General features: G+C 42.9%; 1 protein-coding gene across 2 annotated transcripts in view; it reads right to left on the bottom strand.

The window, feature by feature from the left end:
* Positions 1 to 25051, bottom strand: part of CNTNAP5 (contactin associated protein family member 5) — an 883849-nt gene extending 858798 nt beyond the window's left edge. For both annotated transcript variants that reach the window (XM_036254192.1, XM_036254193.1), the window contains exon 1: positions 24649 to 25051. In XM_036254192.1, coding sequence (XP_036110085.1) covers positions 24649 to 24730 — 82 coding nt within the window. In that variant the 5' untranslated portion in view covers positions 24731 to 25051. The remainder of the gene's footprint in view (positions 1 to 24648) is intronic.
* Between the last annotated feature and the right edge of the window lie 997 nt (positions 25052 to 26048).

Here is a 26048-nt window from a genome sequence, read left to right as displayed (position 1 = left end):
AAAAGTAGTAGTATAGAAAACTAATGTACAGAAATCAAATGTGTATGTTCTTTTTAAAATGTTTTTATTGATTTTTTTTTTTGAAAGAGAGAGAAGAGAGCAAGATATAGAAACATTGATGTGAGACAGAAACAGCAATTGGCTACCTCCTGCATGGCCCTACTGGGCATCAGGCCCACAACCTGGGCATGTGTGCTGAATGGGAATTGAACCAAGACCTCTCAGTCCATGGGACAACACTCAAGCGACTGAGTCACACCAGCCGGGCTGTATGTTCTTTAATATTAAAGTAATGTGTACTCCTTAGGCTTTGAAGGACACTGATGCTCCAGAAAGAGGGGTTCTTCTCTGATGTATGTGTGTATGCATGTGTGTCTATGTGTATATGTGTGTGTCTATTGTACACAAGTCTGTCTGTATGCACATGTGTGCATGTATGCATGTGTATCTGTGCATGCATGTGTATATGCATGTGTGTCTGTGTATGCACGTGTGTGTTTCCTTGTTATCATTGTTTCCTCTGTGGTGTATGGTGTTAAAGTTACAAGTGAGAAGCTTGGGTTCAAAAATAATGTCTCCCTGAGTAATACGATCATTTCACAGCATCTGCATCAGGACTGTTGGGGAGATAAGAGCAACCTCAGGCTTTCGAGAACTGTGAGCAAGAGGAAAAGCACAGCTGGGGACTACTGACTGGAGCCCACATAAGCCGTCATTCCATCCGTGCAACCTCAGGCTCCGGCCGGTCTTCTACTGCGAAAGTACCACGGTTTATATCGAGAGTTTGACTGTGTTTTTCCATGAAATGTTAAAATTACTTCCTAGTTTGAAACTGGTACTTGAAAAATATTTGTGAAATAAATGTGATTTCCTCCAAACAAACCATAATATTAGGAGCTCAGCTCCCAGCCGGGCTCTCAAATCCCCTCCTTGGTGGAAATAACATAATGCTTTGAAGTCAGAGACCCAGGTTGGATCTCAGGTCAACTGCATAAAACTGCATAATAGCTGTATTTATTTGGGAAAATTATTTAGCATCGCTAAACTAAAGTTTCTTAAGAAACGTTAACTATGTGCGGTTGTGTGGCAGATCAGTAGAAACGGGTATTAATGACAAGGGCTGGCACATAGTAGGCAGTCAATAATGGTGCTACTATTTCTATAAAAAGAGACTATATAAAATGTAATTCCACACATTGAAATGTAATTGGACAAATAATTAATGCATAGAAAAATGGAGACCCATAAATGCAGTGCATAATTAAGAGCTTAAAGATGTATTGTACACTGTGTAGGTTTCAAAATTTATAGGATACAACATTAATTAAGACTAAAGAACTGGTGGCGAGACTGTATCATGGAGAAGATCTGTGCAGACAGAGGTAAGATGGGCATGTACAGGTCACCCCATTTAGGAGAATCCCGCAAGATAACATCTGTGAGATATTCTTGAGAAAAAAGAGGAGAACCCTTTATATCATCTGAAGGCTAATGAAGTGAAAATAGTAAGTGGGAGAAAACAGAGATAACAGTGGCATGTGAATAATAAGTGTTTGTTGCTTTCTAGCTTGACTGGTTTTAGACTTGAAGGTTTATGTTGTTGTGGATCCTAGCTGAATCTTCTCTGGAACCCTGGTGTCCTTATGGTCATCACACTGTGACACCCACAGACCGAGCTGAACTGAAGGAATAGTTACGTTCTATTCTGGACATTAGGTTTTGTAAAGAACTTTGACACAAAAGAATATACATAAATTAAGGGAACCTAATGATGGAAAGTCCAAAGAGGAAGAGCCATACTTCAGGAAAGATAAAGAAAAAGAAGAGATAAGAAGAGCAAGAGAAATGGGGCTACTGTCCTTAGGTATTTGCAGAAAAATTATGATAAAAAGGGAGAAGCTGGGGTTTGAGATGTTCCAGTGAACAGATTCGGGGGAGTGGTTTGGTGGTATTTGGAGGAAGATTAGGGTACAGTGGAAGGAAGGATACCCTGGTAATTATATTTTTGTGGAGGAGGAACAGGAGCTGTTCTGTGAAGTAACTGTGTGTGTGTGCGTGTGTGCACATGTGTGTGTGCATGTGCACATGTGTGTGTACATGTGTGTGTGTTTGCTTATAAGAAAGAAGCAGCCACTGGTCTGGAATGCTTTCAGGGAATGTGGAAATCTGTGTAGGTTACGAAGTGTGACTAGACTACGATCACCCTAACGGCCTGCATTTCCCAACTCCTCGGCCTCTGCCTTTTCCAGAAAGTAGAAATCCAGTAGAGTTCAAGGCCAACCACCCCATTTCCATCGAAAAGACAAATTAAAGACTGTATGTCTGCTTTAACTGACTTTAAAAATTGAAGATTGAATCAGAGCAGATAAGAGATCAAAGTTAGTAAGTATCCTTATCTAATTGATCTTTGAGCTGCTAAATGAGGTAGAAAACGTCATCTGGATGAACTGATTTATGGCCTTGCTTGAGGCATCTCCCTACTTCAATTCAGAAGCATGCGGACAGGCCACACTGACACCTGGGTTTTCATCCCAGAATTCTCAAATACAGATGCACGCCAGAGGGGCATATCTAAAGAAAATAAATGACAAATAGTAAGAAAACGATATACTATAAAATGAACTTTATGCGACCACGCAGGACAGTGGTCATCTTACTCCTTCCCAGGGCTCTGGGGAGAGGTGGCGGCCCCTCCCTCGGATATTCAACCCCAATTGGTGGCCAAAGAAATGGAAATTAAGGCCCATTAACAACCAACATTTGCCCCACCCTCAGAAAATCTCTTTACACTGAACACCTGAGTTTTTCATTCACCTGAGAGCCCAAGGCTCTTCAAGTAACTGCTACTAATAGCCTCTAGGCAAAAAGCTAGAGGATAATGGAACCATTCCTGGGTTTGCAACTCTACCCAGAAAAGTAAGACTTGACAGTGGTGTTTAACGTGGGTCCTCCCTCACTCATCCAAACCCAGCAGAGGGAGCCAAAAAGAACAGAACACCAATACCCACAGGGAAACTTTGGCAGGCTCCAAACCCACTGATATAGCCAAAATGGTGGAACAAAGAACAAATCCCAAATTAAAGAATAAGAGACCACTACTGAAGATGAGATAAATGAAATGAAGTTAAGCAAGTTAACAGAGCTAGAATTCAGAACCATGATCTTAAGGAAGCTCAACAGCATGTGTAAGGACATGAGCACCATGAGTAAAGACATAGAAACATTGAAAATCAACCAATTGGAAATTAAAAACCACCAAGAAGAAATGAAGAATGACATAGCACAAATTAAGAACACATTGAAGGACTAACCAGCAGAGTAGAGGAAGCTGAGGACCAGATGAGTGAATTAAAAGACAAGGTAGAAAAAAATCAACCAATCAGAAAACTAAAAGAGAAAAAAAATTAAAAAACAGGAAGACAGCGTAAGAGAACTGTGGGACAACTGAAAAGGTAATAATACTCGCATCATAGGAATCCCCGAAGAAGAAGAAAATGAGCAAGGGTTAGAGAATATATTTGAAGAAATAGTGACTGAAAACTTTTCTAACTTGGTGAAGGAAGAAGGCATTCAAGTTCAAGAAGCACAGTGAGCCCCAAGTAAGACCCAAACAGGCCCACACCAAGATAGATGGTAATTAAAATGCCAAAAATTAAGGACAAAGAGAGAATCCTAAAGGCAGCAAGAGATAAGCAACAAATTACCTACAAAGAAACCCCGATAAGGCTATCAGCTGACTTCTCAACAGAAACTTTACAGGTCAGAAGGGAATGACATGAGGTAATCAAGGTCATGAAAAACAAGAATCTGAATCCAAGACTACTCTACCCAGCAAGGCTATCATTCAAAATAGAAGGTCAAATAAAGAGCTTCCCAGACAAAAAAAGGCTAAGGGAATATATTACACCAAACCAGCACTGCAAGATATGCTAAAAGGACTGTTGTAATTAGTAGAAGAAATAGGAAGAAAAATAGAACCACACTAAACAAAAATGGCAATAAGTAAGTACATATCAATGATCACCTTAAATGTAAATGAATTGAATGATGCAATAAAAAGATACATAGTAGCTGACTGGATAAGAAAGCATGACCCATATATATGTTGTTTACAAGAGACCCACCTCACAACAAAAGACTCACATAGGTTGAAAGTGAAGGCATGGAAAAAAAATATTACAAGCAAATAGAAAGGAAAAAAAAGCTGGGGTAGCAATACTCATATCTGATAAAATAGATTTCAAAATGAAGGCCATAATTAGAGTCAAAGAAGGCCACTACATAATATTAAAAGGATCTATCCAACAGGAAGATATAAACTTGATAAACATATATTCACCCAATATAGGTGCAACAACATATATTAAAAATCTTCTGGAGGCCTTCAAAGGAGAAATCGATAGCAATCCAATCATAGCAGGGGACATCAATACCCTGCTGACATCATTGGATAGATCCTCTAGACTAAAAATTAGCAAAGAAACAGAGACTCTAAATGAAGCACTAGACCAAATGGATTTAATAGATATCTACAGAGAATTATACCCCAAAGCTTGAGAATTCACATTCTTCAAAAGTGCACATGGGACATTCTCAAAGATAAACCACATGTTAGGACACAAACTAAGTCTCTATAAGTTCAAGAAGAATTAAATCATATCAAGCCTCTTTTCAGATCACACTGGCATGAAACTATAAATTAATTGCAACAAGAACATGAGAAGACATTTGAGCACATGGAGGCTAAATAGCATGTTATTAAAAAATGAATGGGTTATCGAGGAAATCAAGAAAGAAATTAAAAATTTCCTGGAAACCAATGAAAATGAACACACAACAACACAAAATCTATGGGATGCATCAAAAGCTATTCTGAGAGGAAAGTTCATAGCACTACAGGCCCACCTTAAGAATCAAGAACAATTTCTAATTGACTACCTAATGTCACAACTTAAAAACTAGGAAGCAAACAAAGATAAAACCCCAGAGCAACTAGAAGAAAGGAAATAGTAAAGATCAGAGCAGAAATAAATGACATAGAGAACAAAAACAAAAAACAAAAAAACAATTCAAAGATCAATGAAACAAAGAGCTGGTTTTATGAAAAGATAAACCAGATTGATAGACCCTTAGCTAGACTCACCAAGAAACAAAGAGGGAGAACCCAATTACACAAAATCAGAAATGAAAGAGGAGACGTTACAACTGACACCACAGAAATGCAACAGATCGTTAACAAATACTATAAAAAATTATATGACAACAAATTCGACAATCTAAGCAAAATGGACCAAATTTTAGAAACACATAGTCTCCCAAAAGCAAACTGGGAAGAGATGGAAAACTTGAACAGACCAATAAAAACTAAGTAAATTGAAGAGGTAATCGAGACTCTCCCAGCAAACAAAAGCCCAGGCCCAGATGGCTTCATGGGGGAGTTTTACTGAACATTCAAAGAAGAACTAATACCCATTATCCTCAAACTATTTCAAAAATTTTAAGAAGAAAACTCATTTTATGAGACCAGCATAATTCTAATTCCAAAACCAGAAAAAGACACTAGAAATAAAGAAAACTACAGGCCTATATCTCTGATGAACATAGATGCCAAAATCCTGAACAAAATAGCAAAAAACTAGAAAATCGAATCCAGCAATACATCAAAAAAAATTATTCATCATGACCAAGTAGGATTCATCCCAGGGATGCAAGGCTGGTACAATATTTGCAAATCAATAAATGTGACACACCACATAAACAAAATGAAGAATAAAAACCACATGATCATATCAATAGATCCTGAAAACACGTTCGACAAAATCCAGCACTCATTTCTGATAAAACTGCTCAGCAATGTGGGAATAGAGGGATCATATCTTGGCACAATAAAGGTCATATATAAAATGACTACAGCCAACATCATACTCAATGGGCAAATCTAAAAGCATTTCCCTTATGAACAGGAACAAGACAGGGATGCTGACTTTCACCACTCTTATTTAACATAGTACTGAAAGTCTTAGCCACAGCAATCAGACAGGAAGAAAAAAATAAAAGGGATCCAAATTGGAAAGGAGAAAGTGAAACTGTCATTATTTGCAGATGACATAATATCATACACAGAAAACCCTAAAGACACCCTCAAAAATCTAGTAGACTTAATAAATGAATTTGACAAAGTAGCACAATATTAAATTAACATCAAGAAATGAACAGCATTCTTATGCACCAATAATGAAGTCACACAAAGAAAAACTAAAAAAAAAAAATTATATTTAACGTGATGGCAAAAAAGTTAAGATACCTAGGAATATACTTAACCAAAAAAGTAAAGGACCTATTTGCAGAAAACTAAAGGACATTGAAATAAAAAATAGAAGAAGATAGAAAAAAGTGGAAGCATATACCTTGGTCATAGGTTGGAAGAATTAACATCATTAAAATGTCCATATTACCCAAAGCAATCTATAGATTCAATGCAATCCCCATCAAAATACCAATGACATATTTCACAGAACTAGAACAAGTACTCCAAAGGTTTATAGGGAACCAAAAAGATCCTGAATAGCCACAGCAATCTTGATAAAGAAGGACAAAGTAGGTGGAATCACAATATCAGATATCAGGTTATACTACAAAGCTACTGTAATCAAAACAGTCTTATACTGGCATAAGAACAGGCACATAGATCAATGGAATAGAACAAAGAATCCAGAAATGGACCCAAAACATTATGCTCAATTAATATTTGACAAAGGAGGCAAGAGCATACAGTGGAGTAAAGACAGCTTCTTTACTAAATGGTGTTGGGAAATTGGACAGCTACATGCAAAAAAATAAAACTAGATCATCAACTTACACTCTATATAAGAATAAACTCAAAATGGATAAAAGCCTTAAATGTGACCCATGAATCCATAAAAATCCTAGAAGAAAATGTAGGCAGCAAAATTTCAGACATCATACGCAGCAGAATTTCCACTGATACATCACCTAAGGCAACAGAAACAAAGGAAAAAATGAACACATGGGACTACATCAAACTCAAAAGCTTCTGCACAGCAAAAGATATGATCATCAAAATGGAAAGCCAACCCACTGTATGGGAGAGCATGATTGTCAATGATAGATCAGATAAGGGGTTAATTTCCAAAGTATATGGAGTACTCATACAACTCAACAAAAGGAAGACAAAGAACCCAATTAAAAAATGGGCAGAGGACCTAAATGGACACCTCTTCAAACAGGACATATAAATGGCCAAGAGAAATAGGAAGAAATGTTCAACATCACTAATCATCAGAGAGATACAAATTAAAACAACAATGAGGTATCACCTCACACCTGTCAGAATGGCTGCCATCAACAAATCATCAAAGAATAAGTGTTGGCAATGATGTGGAGAAAAGGGGACTCTAGTATACTGCTGGTGGGAATGCAGACTGGTGCAGCCACTATGGAAAACACTATAGTGTTACCTCAAAAAATTAAAAATTAAACTTCCTTTTGATTTAGTGATCCCACTTCTATATAGGGAATATACCCTAAGAACCCTGAAAGTCCAATCAGGAAGAAAATATATACCCCCATTTTTATAGCAGCACTATTTACAATAGCTAAGATCTGGAAACAGCCCAAGTGTCCATCAGTAGACAAATGCATAAAAATGTTGTGGTGCATATACACAATGGAGTACTATGCAGCTGTAAGAAAGAAAGATCTCTTATCCTTTAAGACAACATGGAGGGACCTGGAAAGTATTATCCTAAGTGAAACAAGCCAAGCAATGAAAGACAAATATCACTTGATCTCACTTATTTGTGAAATATAATGAACATAACAATCTGAGGAATAGGGTAGACCCAGAGGCGTGGAAGTAGGGTAGAGACTGACAACCTTCAGAAGAGGGGTTGTGGGTAGACAGAAGAGATAACCCACAGAACTTATATGCATGTACAGATAACTGATGGACACGGACAACAAAGCCAGGTATGGGGTGGGGGTGATGGGGAGGTGGGTATAAATGGGGGAAAAAAGGAGAAACATCTGTAACAAAAATAAATTAATAAAAATTTTTTTAAAAAAATCATGAACTTTAGCTGTTGCATTGCACTCTGCCAAAGGTGGCCTGACCAAATGGTTTTTCAAAATGAGAACATGAAACCAAAAAACAACTAGAAAAACTGAAAAGTGGTACAAAATTGACATTTGCAGTTCCCAGTCCAGGACATGCCCCAATGATCTCTGCTCACACTGTGCTCAGGTCACCTCTGTTATCCCTGGTTTATTAAAGACTCTGAGGACATTGCAGCCAGACAATTACTTCTCCAAATAATAAAAATTAAACTGAATATCAATATATAAAAATATGTGTGCATAGCTTCTCCAAAGACACTCCTTACGCATGTGTTATTCACAATAGTAGATGCTCAGGACAAACAGCATCATCCTTATTTGGGGAAATGTGTAATAAAAAGCACAAAGTCACACAGCCAGTAACTGGCCAAATCAGAACCAGGGTTCATTTCTTCTTCTAGTATAAGGACCTGTGTACAGGACTAGACATTAGAAGATTAGATACTTTTTTGGGTGGGGGTGTTTTATGCAAATAACATGTGATGAACCATGAATGACAGAACTAAACAGAGTTTCTCAGACTTTGTCTATCTTGACATTGGGGCTAGATAATTACCGGTGGTGGGGTGCATTCCTATGCTTACTGATGTCCCCTGCTTCTCCTCACTAGGTGCCAATAGCCAGCTCCCAGTTGTGACAACCAGAAAGATCTCCAGACACTGCCAAATGTCTTCTGGGGCAAAACTGCTCTGAATTGATAACTACTGACTTAACAGTACCAGGTTTAACTTCTGTTATGAGAGAGACACTAAGGTAATGGACATTGAGCACATATGTGTGCTGTGTGCTAGTATGTGTGTGCAGGTACATGGAACTGATGGAGAAAGAACTCTCCAGTGTCTTTGGCTTCTTCTAGAAATCAAACCCTCCTAGCAGACTGAAAGACAGATACACACACACACACACACACACACACACACACAAGCAGAGATGCTATCTTGGCTTTAAATTTTAATCTTGGATGAGAGTTGGATGTGTGTAACATGAGACTTTCACTGGCCAAGAGAGGAATTTTTATTTCACCATACGCAAGATGATATTATTTTCTCAATGAAGTTACAAAGTACTTAGCTATAGAAACCCAGTAAGTCAAATTGCATTTTCCAACAAAAAATGATATTTACACAGAAAAGATAGAGATCTTTACCTGAAACAATGTATCAACAAGGGTGAGAATGTCAATAGAGTTCTACATTCTTCCCTTAAATTGATTTTGTTTCACTTGCCCTGATGTTTCTTGGATTAACTTTACTAATGAATTTTTATAATGGTTTATTCCCTTGACTACTAAGTCACAGTCTGTGTTTAATTATGGCATTCTTTCCTAAGTACAGGTCTTTTATCAGGCCTTAAATGACTGAAAAATATTTGCTAGTATGACAGCTAAACACCTCAATTTGTTTATAAAGTATACAACCAAGAATGCAATTCATATGCATATGTACACAGTAAAGGGTATATACATTCCAAGTATATATAACATCACACAGAATCTGTCATAATTACACTTTTATTGAAATGCCTTACCAGTCCCTTTTAAGCCAAAATATTACTCTCTCTATATATAAATACACACACACACACACACACACACACACACACACAGTACTCAAAGTTAATGAGTGTTGACAAGAACATGAAATATTTCTATTGTAGACTCACAATTTTATAAAGAACTTCAACCTGGTTTGTTGTGTTGAAAGATGACTAGAAATGTGATACTAACTTGTGTTAATAAAGAAGTGTGCACTGTTACAAATGCACACACACACACACACATACATATCATGGCTCCAAAATTATGACATAACATAAAATTATTTCAAAATAACAAATCAATACCTCAAAACCCAAGGAACGACTCTGTAATTTTATGTCTCTTCCTATATCCTTCTTTAATTAGATCATTGTGGAAGGAGTTTCGTGTTTCTCAGGTAATAATATCTTGGCCTAACTAAATTCCAAAGAAGGTGCTCATTAATCTCGTGTACACTTATTATCCAAATGCTCAAGTATCATTATATCCTGATTTTGCTTCTAAAATGTCCTATTGAACATACTTGAAGTTTTTCATTCTGCCCATTAGACAAAAGAACCATGTGGAAAAAATTAATAACCACAGGAAACCTAAATTCAAAGGCCACATACTGAACACCGCCCGGAAACAGCAACCACAGTCGACCATGGCTTCACCACCTCCCTATAGCATTTATCCATCTTCTTAGCAAAAGTCATTTAATAAATAAATATTAATTTTTATCTAGATGCCCATTTCAATGTATTATCAAGAGAGGTGGATATTCACAAAGGTGACACCCAAGTCAACACTGACCTTGAGGAATTATAAATTTTGACATTTACCAGAATAACCAGTTCATGTAAAATGTATTCCTATGTAACATTTTACCTGGTATTGTTACAGTGGGCATTGTAACCCACCCCACCATTCTTTTGACATTGTTTCTATAAATGCTGACTCTGACTAATATAGATAAATAGCAGGTTTGTATAAGAATCTTAGGAATAAATTTCAGAAGATACAGACCCCAACCTTCAGTCTCCCCAGTTCTGGGAGATTTGCTGACCACCATAGAATGAGGATGGCAAAGAACCAGAATGATGAAGACCAGAAGGACATCCCCCAGACCATCACTTGGCCAGTTTTGAGGTCCTGGCTGCAGGTAGAGAACTTTTCAGCCCCTCCCTTTGATCTCTTTGTCCTGCGTTCCTTCTCCTTCCTTATAAAAACCGTTGCCTACACTGAGGTGCTAAGATGAGCTTTGTGGCAAGAATCCTCCATCTTGTCAGGTGACTGGCACTTGAATAAATCCCTTTTCATTCTCACCAGCATCTGTCTAATGAGTGTGGTTTTTGTGGTGGCAGGCAGCAGAACGTGGTCTCTGGTTACAGTTTGTTAACCATGAAAGAAAGCTAAAGTGACTCAAAGTGTGTGTGTGTGTGTGTGTGTGTGTGTGTGTGTGTGTGTAATGTCTTACATTATTCATTATATTACATTCTATTGAGAACACAGAGCAACAACAATTGGCATTTTCACTTGGGGGTTTATTTTCATATGTGAGTGCTGTGTTGAACAACATGCAATGGAATTTTCTAATGGATGGTGCTCGAAGTACACACTCAAGCATGTGATGGCAACAAACAGTCCAATCAAAACCAGAATGTATCCAGACTGAATCCAGACGTGTAGCCATTTTATTTAATTTGTAATCTTTTACCACTTCTAGTCCATTAATTAGCACTGGGGGTCCCTGAGAGGGCCTTGCAGGTAGAGGCCAAGTTCTATTTCTGTCACAAAAGTGGGAGTTAGAGGCATGGGATTATTGAGGGAACACTAACCTGCGTGCCCACATCCAGGGGGGTGTCCCCAGACTGCCCCCAATCCAGGCTTGCTGTCTCCACTTAGGTTTAACTTAACCTTATGCTTTAATTTAATTTATCAAGGGATTATTTTGCCATTCGTTAGATGGATAACATGAAATCCCCTCCTTTTACAATTTTTTTTTTCTTTACTGATTTTAGAAAGAGAGGAAGGAAGATGGAGAGAGAGATAGAAACATCAATAAGGGAGAACATCGACTAGCTGCCTCCTGTATGACCCCCCACCCCCTGGGGATTTGGCTCACAACCTGGGCATGTGCCCTGACTGGGAATTAAACCAGCAACCTCTTGGTGCATGGGTCAATGCTCAACCACTGAGCCACACTTGCCTGGCAAAATCCCTCCTTTTAAAGTGGCCCTAAGAGGATATCTGGGATGGGAGTGGATAATTCAAGGGCCTTCACAGGATACCTTTTCTTTAAAAATAAGTATAGTTATTCATTATTAATTAAGGAGATCAAAATAAGGAGATGTTTCTTGGACAAGGTGCTATCTTTTCAAATCAGCAAATGCCAGTATGATTCTCTTGCCCTGAGGCATATAAAATAGCAACAAGACAAAACAGATCTGCAAAGGGTTAAAAATAGGCACCCGGGCAGAGGTAACATTTAAAGTATGAATAACCTCCAGAGACTGATGCAGTCAGGTGGGAGGCCCTTTGGTAGCCTTGCTGCTGCCCAGCAGCCGAGCTTTGGTGACCAACCAGGGTGCCAACGCACCTACCCTGAACCCTCCACAGGTCTAACTGCTCGTATAGGAAGTGACACATGCAGAGATTCCTGCACTGAGGACAGGGTGGACATCCTCACAGGGCCTTCCGTGGGGACAGTAGAGAAGAGGAGGACAAGTGGTGGGATTTTGCACCTACTTCCCCAAATCAGAAGTGTTTGTAATTTACCTATTGGAATTTTGGACATGATTTCATCTTGGAAACAAAAAAGTTATGCTCCTAAAACAAGTGTAAAGACTAAGGCCTTATTCCTTGCAATTCTCATTCTTTTGGAGAGCTGGAACCCAGCATCTGTCATGCTCCTCAGTGTGGCTCACTGCAGGCCCTCTGTCCTGTCCTAAGAGGAGCCAGTGATAGAGGAAGAGGCAAGACTGTGAGGACACTGGGTGACGGTCATGTGACAGCCTCTGTGAAACTAGGACAAGAAGAAGCTGAGAAGGAGGAAAGAAAGACTCAAAGACAGACATCACACAAAGCCAAGAAAGAGTGCAGGGCAAAGGGACAAGCAAGGAGAGCTGAGAACAAAGCAAAGGGTTTCCAGGCAGCCTGTGATGGCAGGAGCCACAGCTGGGCAGGACCTCTATCAAGCACCCAGTGTGTGATGAAGAGTCACAGTTCTGGGTATGGACTTGTTGACCCCTCCCCATCTATTCTCACAGGTGAAAGAGGGTTATGGGCTGGGTTTTGGGATGATCTCTGCAGCCCAAAGGCAAAGAACAGAACTAAATGCCATTCACTACTTGCTTTATTTCAACCTGTGATCTAAGTGTCACCATAGGGTTCTTCTCATTAGCTCCAACTTTAAAAAACTCAGAACATCCATCTAACAAATCCCAGGACTGTTGGGGTATAATGAATGAAGTGATGAAAATACCACATTTAATAAGAAAGGTCTGTAGGGAGCGTGAAACAGGAACACACTCACTGATGGTGGACTCGGATCCTGAAACCCAGGTCATCGGTCACAGAGCCTGGGCATAAAGACTGGATGGCACAAGCTTTAGTGTGTGATACAGTCAACTTGTACAAATGGTTAGACCTACAGAATTGTTAGCCATGGGACCCAGATGTGGGTGAAGCTCTGCCCGTGAGGTAGAATAAAGTCACTTGCACAGAATGATGAAGACCAGAAGGACATCCCCCAGGAGTCTGTGGGTCTAAGCTGAGATGTCATGTCTCCCCATGGGGCAGCGGGCACCATCTCAGCAAAGCTGAGCACCTGCTCAAGTGTAGGGATAGCTCAGCCTTAGCTTTGGGTTTAAGAAAACAACTGTTCTAGTGGGTAAAAACTGTATGGATTTTGGAGTCCAAGGATGTATATTATAATCCCAGTGTGTACCTGGCCGATGTGGCTCAGTCGCTGAGCATCAACTCACGCACCAAGAAGTCACCACTTCAATTCCCGGTCAGGGCACATGACCAGGTTGTGGGCCCAAATCCCCAGTGAGAGGCATGCAGGAAAAGGCCAGTCAATGTTCTCTCTCATCGATGTTTCTGTTTCTCTCTCCCTTCCTCTCTAAAAATCAATAAATAAAAAAACAATCCCAGTGTGACCTTTACCTACTTGATCTTGGTTAATACCCAGCCATCCAAGCCAGCACATTCTCCCTCTAGACTGTTTTCAATATTAAATCTCCCAGATTCTTATGGATGTTTTTGTTTTTTGTTTTTTATTCTGGTGAGTAGCACTTCAATGGAAAAGTTTGAAAAGCTTTAGTTTCTACAAAAAAAGCATAAAATAAGACATGTTGTAAATGTTCGCTGAAGCCAACAGTGAGGCAAGGACACTGCCTAAGGCGAGGGTCCGACACGACCCCGCCAGACGCTGCCGGCCCATCGCAGGGTGGGCTGGACGCCCTGCCGAGGCAGCCACGCCTTCCAAACTTGACCTCTAGTCTCTACCACCCCAACATTCCAGTGCTGGTCTCATTTCTTTGGACTGTGTCAAAGGTTCCTGGTGGTTGTGCAGTGCGAGGACGTTTTCCTTGAAGGTCCTGGTAGCCCGGCCAGTTTCCAAGCTGCCCACACTGACCCACAGCCTGTCACGCAGAGCTCACAGGCAGACTCGGACGTGCCAGGACAGTGCCAGGTGACGGCAGTGAGCGCCGCAGGGGGGGGGCAGGGCTGAGCAACGTCGTACGTGGTCCCTCCAAAACGCTCCATTTCTGTTCAGAGTGGGCTTGTGGGTTTCCTTTCCTTCTGTGAGCGGATAAGAGCTTCTCACCTTCGATTATTGCTTGATCAGAATTGGCAGCTCATACCCAGCCACAGGCATGGGAACTGAAGCCTCCTGTTCTCCCCGAGGAGAGGAGAGACGGGGTTCTTACCTGGGGGGTGGGGACCAGGAACATTAGGCCTGCTCCTCTGCCACAGGTTAACTGGATCAACTTCGCTCACAATTTTTAAATTGACATTTTGGGAAATTAAAAAAATTTTTTTTTCCTTTATTGATTTTATAGAGAGAGGAAGTGAGAGGGAGAGAGAGATAAAAACATCGATAAGAGAGAACATCGATTGGCCACCTCTTGCATTTCCCCCACTGGGGATCCGGCCCACAACCTGGGCATGTGCCCTGACCGGGAATCGAATCAGTGACCTCGTGGTGCAGGGTTGACGCTCAACCACTGAGCCACACCGGCCAGATGGGAACATATTTTTGTATCGTAACATAAGCATGGATGTAATACAGGGCAGATTGTGTTCAAGAAATGACATGCTTTGGTGGACGCTTGAAGCTAGGCTCTGGGTTCCCTGGGTTCTCATGCTCTCTTTTCTCCTGGTGACGTTCGGAAAGCATCCACTTTGACTATGAAACATAAAAGCAAGTCATGTAGTCAATGTGCATGGAAACAGGGAGATGGGAGCAGAGGGAGAGACGGAGGAGAGGGAATGAGAAGCACCGAGGAAGGGAGGGTGGAGCACAAGGGACAGGAGGCGCGTGTGCCTCAGAAAGCAGGCCCTTTGGAGCAGGCCAGACACACTGACGAGGACGCAGACAGAAAGAGTTAGGGGAAGGCAAGGGGTGCTCAACAAATGAAGCGAGAGCAAAGTGGAGACGCCCCAGTGCCACAGCTTTGCTTCGAAGGGACAAGATCGACTGGAGCAATGTGGTCAGCAAGCCTAATCCTTCCCATCATCAACTAATCTGCAATGAATGAAAGGTTTCTCATGTGCAGGGAAGTTCGTGCACATAGTGTTCTATACAGATATTTGAATGAATGAGTGAGTGAATGAGGTGTTTACAAGTGGGGTAAGCGTGTATAATTCCTCAGTCATTGTGCCAGCCCTGACTGAACCCAACATCAACAAGAGCAAAGGTGCTCATGGTATTTCTGCACACAGAGCTTGTTTCAGTAGGACACACAGAGGACACACAGAGGAGCTCAGGTCTCCCAACCTGCTGGTTTTACCTCTGCCTCGCTGAGTCTCCCACAGATGGAAGAGGTAGGGTCCTGGGCCACTGTACCTACTCTCCTGCCCAGAGTCCCTGGTGCTCTCAACGTCTGTCCCAGGATACTGCCCCCAAGTTGGTGACATCTTCTGCAAAGACCTGCTCAGTTTCCTGGTCGGTGTGCTTCTCACTTCTCTACACGAAGCTCTCCTCTCCTCTCTGTGAGGCTCCCTGGAGTGTTTCCACAGGCCAGGGCCCGGACAAGGAAGCACGTGTGCAATCCAAATGGTCATGTTCCTCGGTCTGGTGGGGGCCAATTCTTCTCAGAGTCCCTCTGTCATCGGAGTTAAAATGAGAACACGCATCCATTCCTCTTGGCAATCACTCAGCCTTCTGACGGCCCAACTGAGGGGCCAGGTGGCCTTTCTATCTCTGCTTGAGAACCAGAGAGCAGTGGTCTGTGCCCCAGTTAGCACTAGACCTGACTCTGAGAGAACCCATTTGAGGTACATTAGCGATTTTAATAATTATTGAGATGGTTATCGAATGCCCGCACCATGTGGCTCATAGTATACTTATACTGACTCCACACGGTGCATGGCAGTACACCTAGGAAACAGTCTTCGAGGGAGAGCTAAGTAACTGTGGGACATACGCCTGTGTGAGCGTCCCCTGACCTCCCCATGCCCACCTGCTACACCTCAGCCCTGCAGTCCAGAGGCCCAGCCTGGGCAAAACCAGGAAGCTGACACTCTTCTGGGACATCCTGAACGAAGCTGACACTCTTCTGGGACATCCTGAACGTTCCCCACTAGAACATGCTCTCCCCGTCTCCGAGAAACTCAGTATTCTCTCTTCTACAAACTACTCTTCTGCGAAAGGTCTGCTCCCCTCAGTGTACATTTACATTCCTGTGTGTTCTCCCTCGGCGGGGCTGTGTGTGGTCATGCTTATCGCTACAAGCTGAATGGCTTCTCCCCGTGTTTACAGCTTCAGGGGATGGATGGAGTGAGGAGTAAGGTTGTTTGGGGACAGATGAGTGGGGGCGTGGTCATCAGGTGGGTTCTCCCCATGCCAGGGTGTGGCAGACCCCTGTCAGCCCTGCCCTCAGAATAGGCTTGTGGGGCGAGTTCAAGGTTGGTGACTGTGTGCACACAGCTCCGCATGCCGGCAGCAGGATCGGATCCAACGGACTTACGCTCCCTTCCTCTCACTGTTCATCATCATCAGGAGAAAGGCCAGTGGTAATATCCACAGACAAGACCCATGACAGAGAGGCGTGGGGAAGGGAAGGAGAAAAGATGGGAGGAAGGGAGAGAGAGAACATGTAAAGTCAACAGTAGCCTGGACTAATACCTGCAAGCATCTGTCTGTCAGGCACATGCATTTAGACTCTCTTCAGAGGAATCTTCCTAAGGTGGAGCGTTAAAAATAAGACACATCATGAGTGGTATTTTGGCATTTTCCGTCTCTTTTCTTCTAACTTCAATATACCTGTTGTCACCCTTTAAAACTCAGTCCAGCTGATCTGGTGAGCAGATGGCATTAATCAACCCCCCCAGAATAGGCACAAAAGAAATGAGAAAGTAGAGACACAGAATTCATGCCAGCAAATCAAACACCAATGAGAGCAACCGTTGTGGCACCCCAATTCCCACGGAGCGACCAGGGGAGGTAGCAGAGATCCCGGCTCACCCCGCCAGAGGGGACTGGGCAGGGATGTGCAGGTTCAATTACACGTTCTTTAATGACTCATTCTCACTGTGCTGACAAAAACTCAGCGTAATTTACAGACTAGGAGACGCATCGAGATGATGGATACAGACAGCATGTGCTATATTCCGTCATGCAAATGTGAAATACAGCAGCCTGAGAACCGGGCAGTTGGTCTTCCAGGGAAGAGCTGCCTTTCCGAGGGCGGAGCACCTCCTCCGCTCTGGAGCGCTCATTTGTCACAAAGGAGGAGGCGCTGGAGAGCGCACGCCACCCCTCGGAGCCTCTGCGTGCGGTTCCTTCCCACCTTAGGGGTTTACTGGGCCATTCTTTCCCTTCTGAGTCTTTGTCACCTTTGCAGATGCTGACATTCCTTCTCTGAGCCCTTCCTCGTCATCATCTGAGTTATTCTAAAAAGCTCGTCACTGGTTATCTTATTGGTATTAGTCTGGGCTCTGGGCTCATTCTGGTGCAGTCTAGTCTATTCTAGAGATCTTTTTTTTTATCCTCACCCGAGGACATTTTGCATTTATCTTCAGATAGAGCAGGAGGGACAGAGGGAGGGAGAGAGAGAGAAACATGGACATGAGAGAGACACATCGAGTGGCTGCACCCACACGACCCCACCCAAGGTACACGCCCCTGCGGGAACCCGACCCGGGATCCTCCAGGCCACGGGCTGAGCTCTAACCGCTGAGCTAGACGCCCAGGGCTTTTACAGCGATCTTTTGAAAACAGAAATCGGAATATGAATGTCTAATTTCCTGAACGCAATCGTCCAGTGACACCCCGTGGCTCTATCGGGGAGATTGCGAGCCGGGCTCGCCTCCGTGTCTTCTGCTCCCACGGCCTCCGGCCTGTCCCGTGGTCACCGCAGCCCGGGGCAGCACACGCTTGCCCGCTGGAAGCCTGCGACGTCCCTCTGCGCAGCCGCGGCCGGTGGGGTCTGACCTCACTGGAGTCTGAGTGACCTTCCGTTTCGGTCAGAGACACTGCCTCGCCCCCGCCACTGCGGCTCTCTGGCTCCTGTCACACCTGATGCCGACCTTTGTGACAGCACTTATCACACTGACGGGTTCAAAAATGTCTCTGGCCGCCCAGGTTCAATGTTCCTTCTTAGTCATCTTTATTCCTCCAGATTTATTTAAAAAACAAACAAACAAACAAACAAACAAACAAATAACCTTGAATTTTGGAAAGAAAACCTTTAGTTGCGACTCATTTCTTCAGTCAGTTTTTCAAGGGAATAACACACACAAATTATTGGCACTTGAATCTTCCCCCAACTACAGTTTGTTATGATGACATTGGAGACTCAGAACAATGTTTAGGGTAACATTGTAGGTTTGCAATAAAAAAAAAAAAAATAGCTTTCCAGTGATTGATTACTAAAAACCAATTAAATGGAACCAAACTTTTCCTTTTCATACTGAACACCAGCCAATGAAGAAGAGTTCTTATATATTTGTAAATCTATAGACAACATAGAAAACACTCACTAAAATTGCAAACACAAGTTAGTAAAATTAGCTCAAACTCTGCACTGAGCTCAGATGGATACAGAGGGCTCTCATTCAGGAGCCAGTGGCCACTTGACGTATAAGGAGAATCACGTCACAGTGAAATCATGAAAACCTGCAGGCCTGTGTGAGTGCAGCCCTCGGGTCCAACAGAATGATCGGAGCACCTGCTCCATTACTAACAGCCATGTGCTAACTACTTCTTGGCATCACTACAACAATAATGAATGATATTTGTTAGTTTAAAAAATAAACATAGCCCTGCTAGTTTGGCTCAGCAGTTAGAGCATAGGCACATCGACCAAAGGGCCATAGGTTCGATGCCTAGTCAAGTGTATATACCTGGGTTGCAGGTCCAATCTCCAGCCCTGGTTGGGGTTGTGAAGGAGACAACCAGTCGATGTGTCTCTCTCACACTGATGTTTGTTTCTCTCTCTCTCTCCCTTGCCCCTTCCACTCTCTCTAAAATATCTTGGGGTGAGGATTACCAATAAATAAAAACATAAAACAAACATTTTTTTTTTTTTAAATTTTAGCTACAGAACCATAGATATATTTTACTTTAGAAAGAAAAATTCTTAGTTGGAGACCACTCATTGATTATCCCAGCCATTCATTTGCCTAATGTTTTAGTTATTGAATACAGACATTCGAATGAAATATGATAATCAGGGAACTTGCCATTTAATCAGGGAGACAGATATTATAAGAAGTGCTATAGAAGTATAATAGTAATATACAACAGTGCTTGACCCAGCCTGAGGGATGTGTGTGTGTGCGTGTGTGTGTGTCCACAAGTCTTTATCAAGTCTGTGTTCTTTCCTTATCAAGTTTATATAGAAACATATAAAACAAAATAAAGCCGCTGATGCATATCAGTTGTGAGGCCTCTCATTTGTGTCCATCGAGACGTTTGCCTCTTGCATCAGATAGAGTTGGCAAATGTTTGCTTGTTTCTTTAAGGTCCAACTTAGGAGTTGGCTTCAGTGGAGGCTGTGACCTCCATGCCCTTTGCAGAGGGTTAGCTGCAGAGACTAATCTCAGGAATCCAAGAGCAACTTTCCATAGATGCTCCCAACCACCCTAAGTTCATAGGAATGAATTTCATATCTCACAAAGTGTGTGGTCTTTGGAGATAGGTAGATACCGTTCCAGATTTTTTTTCATTGCTTAGCTTTATGATCCTGGGAAAATTATTAACTTCTATTAACCTCAAATGGACTCATTTGTAAAGTGAATTTAATAAAATCTACCTAATAGTGTTGCCTGACCAAGTTATGTGGGCTTAGCAAATGAAGTGAGAGACGCCAAGTGCATAGCAGTTAGTAGAAAGTAAATCCCTAATTTGTTTTTGTTGTAGATAAAAGTATTTAACAATTTTGAGTACAATCATCCTAGAAGTATCCAAATGGAGTGACCAGTAGGCAACACCAGCAGTTATAGGCAAAATACATTATGATGAGATAGGTCCTTAATAATGATTTGATCCAGCTCCTTTACTTAATACCTCCAGACCATTAGGATCAGCCAACAACCTTCACAAGGACACCAGCCAGACAGTGTCCGAGATTTGATGAATGAAGACAGCTTCCCTTATGAATTAAAAATGTCATTATTGGCTCCAAATGAGTACACTGAAGCTTAAAATAAAGTCCCACTGAGTGAATGATGGTTCTGGCCTTTCGGGTAACTAGACCCTCCCCCTACTTTCTCACATGACAAGGATAAATAATAGCTCATGTGTAAAAGCCGCATTTCAGCAGATTTCTGACATATAAGCTAAAGGGTTTGGATCACCTAGTAAAGGTTTTTAGAAACATTACAAACAATATCACAGAGTACTTTGTTTGTAATACGCGGGCTCCGACCGATAAAGCAATGCAGTCAAGGGAAACTGGAGGCCACAGGAGAAAAAAGGGCAGAGGAAAGAAGAAAAATGAAAACTTGCAGTTTAGAGAACATGCATTCATTAGATTGAGAATGAAGAAGAGAAAGCTTATTTTTTGCATAATTCTGTACCTGTGTGAAAACTGCTAGTCTAGTTTTTCCTTTAAAATTTCCAGGAGTGGAAACAGGACTCTGGGGCTATGTGAAGAGAAAAGACAGAGAATTCAAATGGATTCTCCAAACTAAGCCTGTTCAACCATGGGACATCTTTAGGACTCTTCCAAAGAAGCACTATGTACTCCCCTCACTTCTGCTGATGATAAGTGCCACAGCAATATACTGTAAACACCTTCCTATGAAAAGCAGCCCAATCTCTGTCTATTGATTGTGTTTATGCATACATTTCAGATAACCGAAGCTCTAGTGCATCTCTGTATTGGGAAATCTCTGTGGATATGATTGACATTGTGTACTTCAGATGCAGTTCTGTGATGAATGGGCTAGAATAAAGACTTTTGATTTCTCTTTCAAGGCTCTTATCTGTATGCACCTAATATGAAACAACAAACAGATAAACTGCTTGGAAATCCTTCAGAGTGACTCAGTGGTAAAAATTAGGACTCTTTAGAATCACGTAACTTCTTATTATTGTTAAAAAATAAAGTGAATAGTGACCCTATTAGTGTCCCGTGCATTCTTATCTTCTGAATGAAAGTTCTCCCATTATAAGGTTCTTTAAACATACCTACTATTGGAAGACTCTCCTCAGTAACATATTAAGCAGCTATTTTGCATGGGAGGAGATGCACACCTCAGTCACTATTTATACCCCAGCATGTGAGCACAGGAAGGCCGTGTGATCTGATGAGCATTCGGCAGCTTGGCTGAGGCATGACTAGAACTAGAACTCCATGTTCTCAAACTCCTGCTCTCACTTTAATCAAGTATCAAGTCCCATTATTTCTTCTTATGTCAAAGAAGTTAATATTATATGTAAAAGGGTTTTTCTTTTAACACTGGCCTAGCATGTCTACATCTGAAATTAACTAACTCCCTCAGGGTAAATCCAAAGAATGCATTGTAGCTATTTAATATCCTGAAAATCTGGAATGGGGGAATTTCCAGAGTTTTTATTACTGGTTGGTAATTATATTCTCTGCACAAATTTATAATATCTATACTGTAGCTGGCCTTCTAACCTGACTTTATATTACTTTTGTTTAATTAGAAATATATAAAATCTGTAATTCGGTCAGCGTTCATTTTTCTCCTGCTATAAGTGTCCAAGTTTTGGTAAGATTATGAGAAAATTACACACACACACATCCTACACACAATAGCAACAACAACACATTCTTATTAGAAGAATTAAAGCAAAAGTTAATTTCACTTCAACCAAGTTCACAGGCTTGCAGACCCCATGGAGCATCTTGGGGCACTGGTCCATTTCTGAGGCTGCCGTCACAAATGACATGAGCTATTATTTCAAAATATTGAAAGAATAAACTTGAAAAAAAGAATATCTCCAAATAATTTATAAATGTGTACACCTTGACTGTTTCTCGATATATGAATATGAATGTTAATGGATTGGACTAGATGGAAAATCAAAGCCCTGTATTTAATGGATAAAGAATGTGGAAACGGATGTCAGGGGAGAACTATAGACTGTTCTTTTTTGTTTTTCCTGAGCAGTTCTGCATCACAGGTCCTGGAGACTACCAAGATGTACTGAGTTCAGAAGTAATTTTCTGCTGCTAGTCTAGTGTTCACTCATGTATACATTTTGTTCAGCATCACAAAAACATTTATCATTATTCTTTAGCAATATTGACCCTAAAATATTGAGCATGCAGGGTGCATTCAGTGGAAATGTTGATTGGAAATCAGGACATTAAACTGTCAGTAATGAAGTATAAAAGCTCATTAGCACAAAGTTTCATTTCAAATTTCATAACCAGCTTTATTGCTGCACTCATAATGATAAACATGAGGCCTAAATCCATACCACAGAGGTTTTATAAGCATTGTTATACCATATCAACCACAATTCAATTAATACATAGAAAACGTCATTCAACAAGTTATATTTTTCCTTGCTCTTAAGAAACTGTGCTACATAAGAAAGCCCAAATCATATTCCCATTAAGTATGTTCTATCCATTTTACCCTCATTCCTCACTCCATCTTTGTGTATCTTCAGAATATTCACTATTTTCAGATAGGTAAATGTGCTAAAAGGAAAACTGCGATTTCTGGGCCACACCTTTGCATCATCGGGACAATACTGACCCCTAGTGTTCAAGGAGGCAGAGAGACTAACTCAGCTCTCACACCGAACTTCCTCTTACTAAAGGACTTGGATGTTTCTCTGAAGCACCACGGGAAGGAACACTTTCACTTAAAAGAAAAAGGAGGAGGAGGAGCAAGGTTAGGAGGAGGAACATAATTAGATTATAACCTGCTTTTTCCTATTCTTTGAAATAATTTCTAATCGAAGGCCAGTAGGACCTCTGTTTTAGAGGTTGACCTCTTCAGCCCTGCTTTAGAATTCAAACTTGAATAAAACCTTCAGAAGGCATTTTTACAAACTATAGATTTTGAATCGCTATAATTTCCAATTCCAGAAACACTCTTTCTGCTTTGGACCGTTTTTAGTAAAAAACAGTGGTCTAATTTTCTTCTCTTGAGGTATAGCTCTGGGTTGAGTATCTTACTCCAGGCCTTCTCAGACCTAAGAAGGAAGGTGGGAGTAAGAAGGACTCACAGCAGCGAGCTGTCTTACTTACAGAGATAGTTCAGATTGCAAAAAAAGAAAAAAAAGAAAAAAGAAAAAGAAAAGTATTAAAATGAACCAAAATGATTACACGTTTCTGTGGTTCCAGCGGGGTTAGCGGATAAGGGAACCAGCCCAGAAAATTGAAGAACCTTGGTAAACCGTCTTTGGAAACACACAGATGGCTTAATTACATTCTCTCTCATTTAGGAGTTTCCAGAGCTGGAAAACTTCCCTTTCTCTGCCCAGAGAGGCAGCTGAGCAATTGAGCTTAAACCTCTGATGGTTCCACAGATTTATTCAAGTTTGACAAACTGAGTTCTTTAAATACACGGTGCAGGTGGTGGATCCCCAGGTGTCCAGCCTTCCTGCCTATTAAATTAAATGCTCTGCACTTGCGGAGGTTAGAGCTTGGAAAACAGAGCGTGTGCATTTAGTGCACGCTCATTATGTGTTCTTTGGCACAAAGATTTGGGGGGTGGGGAGTGCATCAGAGCTCTTCCTCCTGTACCAAGAACAGCCATTGATCTTGTGGTTTGACTACACGGGGCCTCGACTCTCAGGCCAAAACTACTAATCCTGTTAAGCCAATGCCCATTGGTTGCCAGATACCCCAACTGGCGCCTTCTGCCTAGAGAGCTGAGACCATGTCTTGTGAGGCACTGGGCACCTTGCAAACCCGAGGCAGCCGCATTCAGTGGCGAGCTGTGGTCACCCGGTGCGGTGGGTGGGAGAATGTCTATCCCTGGAGCTCAGCCCCTGGCGGCGCAGACAACCCGAATCAGGGGCCTTCTCAGGAAAAGCCATGGCTGAGATCACACGGGCAGGGAACGCGGGGCCAGTGGGAGGCTAAGGGAGCAGACCTCTCCCGTCTCCCTGAACTTTGCGATTGGGAAGAGGGCAGAACATCCAGGGGGGCTGGTTCATTCCAGCTCTGCTAACTTTTGGGATGGTTAGTGATAGAACCACACTGATCAGCATTTCCCCCTTTCCTCTGCTCTCTGCTCGGAGCAGACACAATCGAACACGCTTGTCTTTCCAAATGCTAGCGTCTCCCGTCTCCCCTACCCACCCTCCGCTCCTAATGGATACTTACAATTTGTCGCTGTGAATCCTGAGTGCCACAAGCCAGGGAACAGCAAAGTGAAAACGCTGATCAGCAGTGGTATAGAATCCATTTCCCCCGAGTAAGCGGTCTCTTCGAACGGAATCCCAAATTCGCAGGCGCCCGCCGCCGCTCCTCCACCCCGCGCGTCTCTGCTTCCTCTGCGCCGCCGACCCCTTCCCACCCACCCCCTCGGAGAGCCACTCGCGGCTTCACTCCATCCCGCGCCCAGAGGCTCTGCCCAACCCGCAGCCGGTCTTCCCGGAGCTGAGGCTGGAGCTCCAGTCCCCGCGCCTGCCGCTGGCGGAGCTCCCCGGCCTCGCCCGCCGCCGCCTCCTCTCCCCCTGCCGAAAGATGCAAATCCGAAGCCAACTGCAACCACAGGCGCCCACTCGGTGGATGCCGGAGCTGCAATCAGCACCCGGCCGCCGGACAGCTCCTTATAGGCGCGCCGGCTGCGCGGCGCCGCCCCCGCCCGGCCCGCCCCGCGCTCCGCTCCGCCAGCGGCTGGGCGCCTGCCCCCGGGCCCGCGGCTGCTCTCCCGCGGCGGAGCGCTCGGTGCGGCGGTGCGGCCGGGGCGGCGGGGCGGCGGGGGCGGCGGGGCCGGCGGGGGCGGCTGGGCCGGCGGAGCAGCAGGGCGCTCGGTGCCGCGGGCGGTGGGGCGGCGGGGGCAGCGCGGAGACGCGAGGGGCTGGCGCAGGGGACCTCTCTGCCTCAGTCTCTCTTCCCTCCCCGCGCCCCTAATTTGGGGCTGAGTAAAGGTACTGTAATTGAAACCAGGTGTTGGGGGCACGCTGCTGGGAGTTGGAGACAAACGCATCAGCAAGAACAGCCCGCGGAGAGATGTGCAAAGAACTAAAGAGGGGGACGTTGGTTTGGGTTGTGTATTATTGTTTGTTTGTTTGTTTGTAGGGAAGACTCGAAGAATGTGATGTTATTTCTCCGGTGTTTTTCCTGTAGGATTGCAGACGGATGGGTGTTTATGAAGCTGAGATTTCTGCCTTGGCGGTTGAACATGACGTCTGCCCCTCTGCTTGGCGACCCTGCATCCTGCTGCCCCGGCTCATCCTTTCACCCCACCCTTGGGTAGGTGCTGCCAGGGGCCGCGCCTTGGGTCCTGGAGCCCAGGTGGTTCTCTGGCGCCTGAGAGATGGTGGGACGAACGGCTTTGGTAAAGGTGAAAGGCTCATCGCATTTCACATCTGAGGCCTCCGCTGGAGGGATTTGAGTTAAAAAACGGGGGGGGGGGGGGGGCGAAAAGAGTAGTTTAGGTTTTCCTCCAGGATCCCTGGAGGTTCTGTCTGTGGCTTCCAGTTTCCATCTGGTGACTCTCCTGCTTTACCGTAAATCAACTTATTCTGTTTTTATTGGGAGCTGTCAGAAAGCCCGTC

Source organism: Molossus molossus, unplaced genomic scaffold (assembly GCF_014108415.1).
Source record: "Molossus molossus isolate mMolMol1 unplaced genomic scaffold, mMolMol1.p scaffold_m16_p_11, whole genome shotgun sequence".
Lineage (NCBI taxonomy): Eukaryota > Metazoa > Chordata > Mammalia > Chiroptera > Molossidae > Molossus > Molossus molossus.
The sequence above is the reverse complement of the archived record's forward strand: the minus strand, read 5'-3'. Positions and strand labels throughout refer to the sequence as shown.